At 49.9% G+C, this 10,842-nt stretch overlaps 1 protein-coding gene across 2 annotated transcripts in view; it reads left to right on the forward strand.

The window, feature by feature from the left end:
• The first annotated feature begins 697 nt into the window (after positions 1-697).
• The window catches only part of pisd (phosphatidylserine decarboxylase), a 140,719-nt gene continuing 130,574 nt past the window's right edge, over positions 698-10,842 (forward strand). The window contains exons 1-2 of one of the 2 annotated variants that reach the window (XM_070887556.1): positions 698-784; positions 8,149-8,222. In XM_070887556.1, the coding sequence (XP_070743657.1) occupies positions 729-784; positions 8,149-8,222 (130 nt within the window). In that variant the 5' untranslated portion in view covers positions 698-728. Of the gene's footprint in view, positions 785-8,144; positions 8,223-10,842 lie in introns of those variants that run through there. The other variant, XM_070887558.1, reaches the window with a different exon arrangement.

The following is a 10,842-nucleotide window of genomic DNA, read 5'->3' on the forward strand; positions in this document are numbered from 1 at the left end:
TGAGATGATATGTATTGTCCAGGTACATTAAATGTATAAGTACAATGGTGTGCCACAGAAGGCGCTGTGGTGGGAGACCTGAAAGTATCTGCGAGACAGAGTATAAAAGGCTATGCACCACACCTGGGAGACACTCTGGAGATATACAATAAAGGACTACGGTCACAGCAGTTATTACAACACCAGACCTTGTGGAGTCAGTGATTTGAGTGCTCAAATCACAGATAGATAGATTTTTAACCAATAAGGGAATTAAGGGTTATGGGGAGCGGGTGGGTAAGTGGAGCTGAGTCCATGGCCAGATCAGCCACGATCTTGTTGAATGGTGGAGCAGGCTCGAGGGGCTAATGGCCTACTCCTGTTCCTAATTCTTATGTTCTTATACACCACATTATTTAAAATGATCGTGGAGCACTCCCTCAATATTGCACTGACATGTCAGCCTAGATTTGCAGGGTTTGTCAGCCTAGATTTGCAGAGTAGATTTACAGGGTTTGTCAGCCTAGATTTGCAGGGTTTGTCGGAGTAGATTTTCAGAGTTTCCTCCAGTAATCCAACAACATCCAGTCTGCCCTTAAATGGATAAAGGTGGCTCTGACCAGGCCTTGCCCCATGGGACCTGCTGCTTTCCACACTCTGGCGTCGCCATGGCAACTCCCCCCGCGCCTGGGGCATGCTGGGAACGCTTCACAAGCGGAAGCTGATTGGCTGCGGCGCTGCGTTCGCCAATGGCGGCCTCCAGAATGCGAGTGTTGTCGGCGCGGCTCCGGGCCGCCGGGCTCAGGTAATCGCGCGGCTGGGGCCAGTGGTTCTCGGTGTGATACGGGTGGAGGAGCCTGGCCGGAGTCGGAGCCCGCTTGATGGGCCGGTGACAGGCCCGCTCGGCGGCATGCCGCCTGAGGGCGAAGGGTGGATCGGCTCAGGTCCCAGAGAGGGAGAGCGGCAGCAGCAGGAAGGAGCTTTATTGCTGGGCGTCATGTTCTGACATTTGAATACACATTTAAAGCAAACCGAGTGACTGTCACTCGTCAGGCGCGAGATTTGACGGGGCACCTCGACAAATTGCCTCCTGTCCGTGAAGGCTCAAGAGCGCTCCAACTATTGGCAAACCAAAGTGTTTTTAATTACCAAACAGTCCGGGTTTTCTCCTCTTCCCCCTGGTTTTTTGCCACATTAGCTCCAGGTTGTAGAAGAAGGAAAAAAAGACTTGCATTTATATAGCGCCTTTCACCGCCTCAGGATGCCCTTTTACAGCCAGTGCAGTACTTTTGGAGTGCAGCCACTGTTGCAATGCAGGAAACGCGGCAGCCAGTTTACGCACAGCAGGCTCCCACAAACAACAATGTGATCAGGAGCAGATAATCTATTTTACTGATGTTGGTTGAGGGATAAATATTGACCAGGACACTGAGAACTCTCCTGCTCTTCGAAATAGTGCCATGGGATGTTTTGCACCCACCTGAGAGGGCAGACAGGGTCTCGGTTTATAAGAATTAGGAACAGGAGTAGGCCACCTAGCCCCTCGAGCCTGCTCCGCCATTCAACAAGACCGTGGCTGATCTGGCCGTGGACTCGGCTCCACTTACTCGCCTGCTCCCCGTAACCCTTAATTCCCTTATTGGTTAAAAATCTATCTATCTGTGATTTGAATACATTCAATGAGCTAGCCTCAACTGCTTCCTTGGGCAGAGAATTCCACAGATTAACAACCCTCTGGGAGAAGAAATTCCTTCTCAACTCGGTTTTAAATTGGCTCCCCCGTATTTTGAGGCTGTGCCCCCTAGTTCTAGTCTCCCCGACCAGTGGAAACAACCTCTCTGCCTCTATTTTGTCTATCCCGTTCATTATTTTAAATGTTTCTATAAGATCACCCCTCATCCTTCTGAACTCCAACGAGTAAAGACCCAATCTACTCAATCTATCATCATAAGGTAACCCCCTCATCTCTGGTATCAGCCTAGTGAATTGTCTCTGTACCCCCTCCAAGGCTAGTATATCCTTCCTTAAGTAAGGTGACCAAAACTGCACACAGTACTCCAGGTGCGGCCTCACCAATACCCTGTACAGTTGCAGCAGGACCTCCCTGCTTTTGTACTCCATCCCTCTCGCAATGAAGGCCAACGTTCCATTCGCCTTCCTGATTACCTGTTGTACCTGCAAACTAACTTTTTGGGAATCATGCACAAGGACCCCCAGGTCCCTCTGCACCGCAGCATGTTGTAATTTCTCCCCATTCAAATAATATTCCCTTTTACTGTTTTTTTTTCCAAGGTGGATGACCTCACATTTTCCGACATTGTATTCCATCTGCCAAACCTTAGCCCATTCGCTTAACCTATCCAAATCTCTGCAGCCTCTCGGTGTCCTCTAAACAACCCGCTTTCCCACTAATCTTTGTGTCATCTGCAAATGTTGTTACACTACACTCTGCCCCCTCTTCTAGGTCATCTATGTATATTGTAAACAGTTGTGGTCCCAGCACTGATCCCTGTGGCACACCACTAACCACCCATTTCCAACCCGAAAGGACCCATTTATCCCGACTCTCTGCTTTCTGTTAGCCAGCCAATTCTCTATCCATGCTAATACATTTCCTCTGACTCCATGTACCTTTATCTTCTGTAGTAACCTTTTGTGTGGCACCTTATCGAATGCCTTTTGGAAATCTAAATACACCACATCCATCAGTACATCTCTATTCACCATGCTCGTTATAGCCTCAAAGAATTCCAGTAAATTAGTTAAACATGATTTCCCCTTCCTGAATCCATGTGGCGTCTGCTTGATTGCACTATTCCTATCTAGATGTCCCGCTATTTCTTCCTTAATGATAGCTTCAAGCATTTTCCCCACTACAGATGTTAAACTAACCGGCCAGTAGTTACCTGCCTTTTGTCTGCCCCCTTTTTTAAACAGGCGTTACATTATCTGCTTTCTAATCCGCTGGTACCTCCCCAGAGTCCAGAGAATTTTGGTAGATTATAACGAATGCATCTGCTATAACTTCTGCCATCTCTTTTAATAGCCTGGGATGCATTTCATCAGGACCAGGGGACTTGTTTACCTTGAGTCCCATTAGCCTGTCCAGCACTACCCCCCCTAGTGATCGTGATTGTCTCAAGGTCCTCCCTTCCCACATTCCCGTGACCAGCAATTTTTGGCATGGTTTTTGTGTCTTCCACTGTGAAGACCGAAGCAAAATAATTGTTTAAGGGTCCCAGCCATTTCCACATTTCCCATTATTAAATCCCCCTTCTCATTTTCTAAGGGACCAACATTTACCTTAGTCACTCTTTTCCATTTTATATATCGGTAAAAGCTTTTACTATCTGTTTTTATGTTTTGCGCAAGTTTACTTTCGTAATCTATCTTTCCTCTCCTTATTGTTTTCTTAGTCATTCTTTGCTGTCGTTTAAAATTTTCCCAATCTTCTAGTTTCCCACTAACCTTGGCCACCTTATACGCATTTGGTTTTTAATCTGATACTCTCCTTTATTTCCTTGGTTATCCACGGCTGGTTATCCCTTCTCTTACCGCCCTTCTTTTTCACTGGAATATATTTTTGTTGAGCACTATGAAAGAGCTCCTTAAAAGTCCTCCACTGTTCCTCAATTGTGCCACCGTTTAGTCTGTGTTCCCAGTCTACTTTAGCCAACTCTGCCCTCATCCCACTGTAGTCCCTTTTGTTTAAGCATAGAATGCTTGTTTGAGACACTACTTCCTCACCCTCAATCTGTATTACAAATTCAACCATACTGTGATCACTCATTCCAAGAGGATGATATCTCATCCAAAAGACGACACCTCTGACAGTGCAGCACTCCCTCAGTACTGCATTGGAGTGTCAGCCTGGATTATGCACTCACTTTACTCGAGTGGAACTTGACACCACAACCTTCTGACTCCGAAGCAAGAGTGTTACTGACTCAGCCACAGCAAACTAAAGTGATTTTAATCCATCATGAGCCTTGTCCTTTTTCTCCCTCTCCCTCCCCCAGCCTCCCACCCCTGGTTTTGCCACATTAACTCCAGATTGTATTTTTTGAATTAAGTTGGCAGGGCTTTTTTGAAAATGTTTTTTGGAATACCTGTATCAACAGATTCCAACTTGAGGTTCTGTTTGTAAATCTTGTGTTTGATGCGGGACTTCAATACTGTTCAAATTTGCCCAAATAATAGCATAAAGAGCAAGCTTGGTTCTTGCCAGTTCAAAGTTTTGTTGCTTTTTACTGAAGCACAATTCAGTTCTGTAATAGTTTTGTTAGAGGTTTCAGGCAACTTTTAATTAGAACTTACAAATATTTGACATGTATTTTTCCCAATGTAAAGAAGCTGTGCACCTTAATTGGTGTTTGAAAAATTGCACAAATTGTGATTCAGAGACTTGACAACTAATTAAAACTGTGGTCGTTTAAAATGGTGTGTTCCTCTTATTGTTTTGACTGCAGACCCCAAGGGAGGTGGAAGCAAATAGCTTGAAGGAATGTTTTTTTCAAATGCATTCAAGGGAATGAGGGTGTGCTAAAATTGCATTCTTTTCAAAAGGATGACAAATGTTCTCCTGTCTTCTCATTTATGTAATGAAAGTGGTGGCATTCTGAGGCAGGATATGGTGAGCATCAGAACTCTTGCAAAGGAACAGGAGTAGGCTATTCAAGTCTACTCTGCCATTCAGTTAGATCATGAGGGCAGGTGGCATGAAATTGGTTTCTACTCCCTTGAGTTTAGAAGACTGATCTAACCAATGACGAAGAGCTCCGATGGGGCCGATACAAAAAAACTATTTCATATGGTGGGGGAATCCAGAACAAACTGACACAATCTCAAAGTTAGAGTCAGGCCATTTAGGTGTGAAATCAGGATGCACTTTTTCACACAAGGGTAGTGGAAATCTGGAATTCTCTTCCCCAAAAGACTGGGTGCTAGGTCAGTTGAAATTTTCAAGACCGAGATTTTGTCATGTAAGATTATCAAGTAATATAATTTCCCTCTCGCATGCCATGGTTGCCCTAGCCTTAAACCTGCATCTTTCTCTAGTTTTTCTCCTATCTCTCCAAATGCCCTTCCTGAGCTCACCTTGTCCATGAGACACCACCTGCTCTCTCAACCCTATTCTCTCTAAACTGCTGATATTGCAAACAGTTCTCTCTCTTCAGGTCCTGTCCCCCTCCCTTTCAAATCAGCAGTCATCACCCCCTCCTCAAAAGAAATCCTTTACCTCTCTGTCCTTGTACACCACTGCCTAATATCCAACCTCCTTTTCCTCTCCAAAATCCTTGAACGTATTATCGTTTCCCAAATCTGTGCCCATCATTCCCACAACTCCATGTTTTAATCTCTCCAGTCAGGTATCCTTCCCTGCTACGGCATTGAAGTGATCCTAGTCAAAGTCACAAATCACACCCTCTGTGGCTGACAGTGGTGCACTTTTCTTCCTCCTCATTCTCAAACTGTCTGCAGTCTTTGACGCAGTTGATCACACCATTCTCCTCCAACACCTCTCCTTTGATGTTCAGTTGAGTGGGACTGCCCTCGCTTGTTTCCTTTCCTATCTATCCGGTCGTAGCCAGAGAATCACCTGCAATGGCTTCTCTTCCCACTCCCGCACTGTTACCTCTTACCGAAATATCTATCCTTAGCTCCCTCCTATTTCTCATCTACCTGCTGCCCCTAGGCGACATCGTCCAAAGACATAAAATCAGGATCCACATGTATGCTGATGACACCCAGCTCCATCTCATCACCATCTCTCTTCACTCCCTCCACTGTATCTGTGCTGTCAAACTGTTTGCCCAACAACCAGTCCCGGATGAGCCACAGTTTCCTCTAATTAAACATTGCGAAGACCAAAGCCATTGTCTCCAACAGCATTCCCTCGCCACTAATTCCGTCCCCCTCCCCGGCCACTGTCTCAGGCTGAACACACTGTTCAGAACCTTGTCGTCCTTTTTGACCCAGCTGAGCTTCTGACCCTGATACCCTCTCCTTCACAAAGTCTACCTGCTTCCACCTCCATAATATGCCCTGCTTTAGCCCATTTTATGCCCCCATGACATTCAATGGCATTACCATCATCTAATCACCACCATCAACATACTAAGGGCCACCAGAAACTTAACTGGACCAGGCACATAAACACGGTGGTGACAAGAGCAGGTCAGAGGCTGGGTATTCTGCAGCGAGTGATTCACCTCCTGACTCCCCAAAGACTTTCCACCACCTACAAGGCAGAAGTCAGGAGCGTGATGGCATACTGTCCATTAGCCTGGAGGAGTGCAGCTCCAATAACACTCAGAAGCTCAACACCATCCAGAAGAAAGCAGCCTGTTTGATCGCTACCCTACCCACCACTTTAAACATTCCTCACATAGTGTAGCTTCAGTATGTACCATCTACAAGATGCACTGCAGCAATTCGCCAAGGCCTTTTCGGCAGCACCTCCCAAACCCGCGACCTCTACCACCTAGAAGGACAAGGGCAGTAAGTGCTTGGGAACACCACCACCTCCAAGTTCCCCTCCTAGTCGCGCACAATCTTGACTTGGAAATATATCGCCGTTCCTTCGTCGTCTCTGGCTCAAAATCCTGGAACTCCCTCCCTAACTGCACTGTGGGAGTACCTTCACCACAAGGTTTGCAGTGGTTCAAGAAAGCAGCTCACTGCTACCTTCTCAAGGGCAATTAGGGATGGGCAATAAATGATGCCCACATCCCGTGAATGAATAAATAAAAAAATTAAAAAAATCTACTGCAGTTTTATTTATTCATGGACTTGAATATTCCAATGCTCTCCTGGTCGGTCTCTTCCACCCACCATAAACGTGAGCCCGTCCAAAACTCTTCTGTCCTTATCCTAACCTCCATCAAGTTCATCCATCACCCTTGTGCTCGCTGATCTACATTGACTCCTGGCCCACCAGCATCTTCATTTTAAAATTCTCAACCTTGTGTTCAAATTCCTATGACCCTTCGAGAACTCTGCGTTCCTCCAGCTCTGGCCTCTTGTCCATCCTTCACTTCCTTCATCCCACCGTGGCAGCCGTGCCTTCAGCTGTCTTGGTCCTAAGCTCTCGAATTCCCTCCCTAAACCAATCTGTCTTTCTATCTGCCCCTCTCGTCCTTTGAGACCCTCTTTGACCAAGCTTTTAGTCGCCCCACCTAATATCCTCCTTTGGCTCAGTGTCAAGTTGTGTCTGATTACACTCTTGTGTTTTTCTGCCTTAAAGGCACTTTTGAGTACAAGAGTAAAGATGTTTTACTGCAATTATATTGGGACCAAGACTTAGCTCTGTTAAGCTCGTGTGGTGGCTGGTGTGCAACGGCCACCACACGTTTAAAAAATCCATGCACAGGCATCTTCCACCCTTCAACATGTAGTTCGGGACCTGGACTATTATGTCCTTCATTGAAACACCTGTGAACTCATCCCTTTTTTGACGTGGAAGCAAGTCATCCTCGTTTCGAGGGGCTGCCTATGATGATGATGATTGGGCCCTAGTGAGACCGCACCTGGAGTATTGTGTACAGTTTTGGTCTCATTAGCTAAGGAAGGATATACTTGCCATTGAGGGAGTGCAACGAAGGTTCACCTGACTGATTGCTGGGATGGGGGGATTGTCCTATGAGGAGAGATTGAGTACACTCGGCCTATATTCTCTAGAGTTTAGGTGATCTCAATGAAACATACAAAATTCTTACAGGGCTTGACAGGGTGGATGTTTCCTCTGGCTGAGAAGTCTAGAACCAGGGTCACAGTCCTAGAATAAGGTGTCGGCCATTTAGGATTGAGATGAGGAGAAATTTCTTCACTCAGAGGGTGGTTAATCTTTGGAATTCCCTACCCCAGAGGGCTGTGGCTGCTCAGTCAAGATCAATAGATTTTGGATATGAATCGAGAAATTGAGGTAGAAGATCAGTCATGATCTTATTGAATGGCAGAGCAGACTCAAGGAGCCGAATGGCCTACTCCTGCTCCAAATTCTTATGTTCTTATAAATGCAAGTTGGTATTGTTGTAATGTCCCATGATTATTCTATTTAAACATAGACAACGTTCAGATTGGCCGACTTGCTCTGGTTGTTTTCTATGAGTCAGCGGTTCAGCTGCATTTTAATGGGGGTTTTTTTCTTTCTTCTTTCCTGGTTTTCAGTCCGTTGTGCTCTGTGCACCTCCCCTCGCTGACTCTGTGCTGCTCGAGGCCATCCATCCGGAGTTTTTCCAACTGTAAGTACACAATTGGCTCGAATAGTTTAAGATGAGGAGTTTGTTGAAGGCTTTAGAAAAGTGGCTCATAATGCTTTTCAGGAACATGCTCATGGTGCTGACCAGTCCTGTGGCTCTGTGATTGTTAGCACCTTAGGGGCAAAGATTAGTGGTCCAAGAACATCAGTGGTGGGATTTTGTAATTAATCCAAGCAGCCAATTTGCGCACAGTGAGATCCCACAAGCAACAATATGAGAAATGACCAGATAATCTATATATAGTGATGTTGGTTCAGTGATAAATAGCATGAAATATAAAAACAGATAGTACATAAAAAGGAAAAGAGTGGCTAAAGTAAATGTTGGTCCCCTAGAATATGAGACTGGGGAATTAATAATGGAGAACAGGGAAATGGCAGAGATGTTGAACAAATATTTTGTATCGGTCTTCACGGTAGAAGACACTTAAAACATCCCAATAGTGGATAATCAAGGGGCTATAGGGAGGGAGGAATACAATCACTATCACTAATGAAGTAGTACTCGGAAAAATAATGGGATGAAAAGCGGACTAGTCCCCTAGGACCTGATGGCTTACATCCTAGGGTCTTAAAAGAGGTGAATGCATTGGTCACAATCTACCAAAATTCCCTGGATTCTGGGGCAGTCCCAGTGGATTGGAAAACCACAAATGTAACTTCCCTATTTAAATAAGGAGGCAGTCAAAAAGCGGGAAACTCTGGGCCCAAGTTTCGGGCCGAGCCTAGAACGGCGCAGCCCCGACCTGGACGCCCGTTTTTCGCGCCACAAAGTGCGCCTAAAAAAAACTTAGAGATTCTCCGGCTCCCTGCTGGTCCTCTGGAGTCGGGCGCGGCGCAGCACGAGCTGCAGGGGGCGGAACTAGGTCCCTGCGCTGAAAACAGTGCCGGGAGCTCTGCACATGCGCTACAGTGGGCGCGCATGTGCAGTAGCTCCAGGCGCCCGAAACTATGTGGGAGGGGCCCGAATCACACAGCCCCTATCCCTGGCTGAATGGCCTCACTGGGGCTGCGTGAATAAGGCTGCCTCCCATGCCCAGCTCCTGCTTCCTCCCGACCCGACTCGACTCCCGCTTCTCCGCCACCCCCCGCCCCCGGTCCCGACCCGACCCGCTCTCCACCCCTTCCCCCCCCCCCCCCCCCCCGACCTGACCTTCCTCTCCCGACCCCCGACCCAAACCGAATCGAACCGAACCGACCTTCCTCCCACCCCCCCGACCCGACCCGACCCGCGCTCCCCCCCGACCTGACCTCCATCTCCCGCCCCCCACCCCCTGACCCGAACAGAACCGACCTCCCTCCCACCCCCCCGACCCGACCCGCACCCCACCCGGAACGGACCTGACCCAACCTGACCTCCGTCCCCCCCGCCGCCGACACGAACTGACCCCCCCTTCCCCCGCCCCCGACACGAACTGACCCGACCTGACCTCCCTCTGCCCTCCTCCCCCACCCGACCCGAACCGAACCGACCTGACCCGATCCACGCTCCCCCCACCCAAACCAACCCGACCTCCCTCCTTCCCCCCCCCCCCCCCGACACGAACTGACCCCCCCTTCCCCCGTCCCCGACACGAACTGACCCGACCAGACCTCCCTCTGCCCTCCTCCCCCGTCCCCCGACCCGAACCGAACAGAACCGACCTTCCTCCCAACCCCCCGACCCGACCAGCGCCTCCCCTCGACCTGACCTCCATCTCCCCACCTCCATCTCCCGCCCCCACCCCCCGACCCGAACCGAACCGACCTCCCTCCCACCCCCCGACCCACCCGCGTCCCGACCCCCCCCCCACCCCACCCGGAACGGACCTGACCCCAACCAACCTGACCTCCGTCCCCCCTCCGCCGACACGAACTGACCCCTCTTCCCCGCACCCGTCACGAACTGACCCGACCCTACCTCCCTCTACCCCTCCTCCCCCTCCCCCCGTCCCGAACCGACCTGACCCGATCCACGCTCCCCCCACCCAAACCAACCCGACCTCCCTCCTTTCCCCCACCCCCCGACACAAACTGACCCCCCTTCCCCCGCACCCGACACGAACTGACCCGACCAGACCTCCCTCTGCCCTCCTCCCCCCTCCCCCGACCCGAACCGACCTGACCCGACCCGCTCGCGCTCCCCACGCAAACCAACCCGACCTCCCTCCTCTGCCCCCAACCCGACCCGGACCCCGACCCCGGACCCGACCCGACCCGACCCAAACGCCACCGACCTGTAAATCTGGTGCTGGGCACGGCCCTGCCCGAAGTCTTGGGCCCGGGCCCGTTCAGCACCCCCCCCCTCAGCTCCCCCCTTCTCCTTCCCCCCTTCTCTCCCTTCCCCCCCATCTCCTTCCCCACCTTCTCCTTCCCCCCACCTTCTCCCTTCCCCCCCGCCTTCTCCCCTTCCCCCCCTTCTCCTTCCCCCCCCCTTCTCCTTCCCCCCCCTTCTCCTTCCCCCCCCCCCCGATCTCCTCCCCCCCCCTTCTCCTTCCCCCCCTTCTCCTTCCCCCCCCTTCTCCTTCCCCCCCCCCTTCTCCTTCTCCCCCCCCTTCTCCTTCTCCCCCCCCCTGTCTCCTTCCCCCCCCTCCCTTCCTCCCCCCCTTCCCCCCCCCCTTCTC

This window comes from Pristiophorus japonicus, chromosome 8, assembly GCF_044704955.1.
Source record: "Pristiophorus japonicus isolate sPriJap1 chromosome 8, sPriJap1.hap1, whole genome shotgun sequence".
NCBI lineage: Eukaryota > Metazoa > Chordata > Chondrichthyes > Pristiophoridae > Pristiophorus > Pristiophorus japonicus.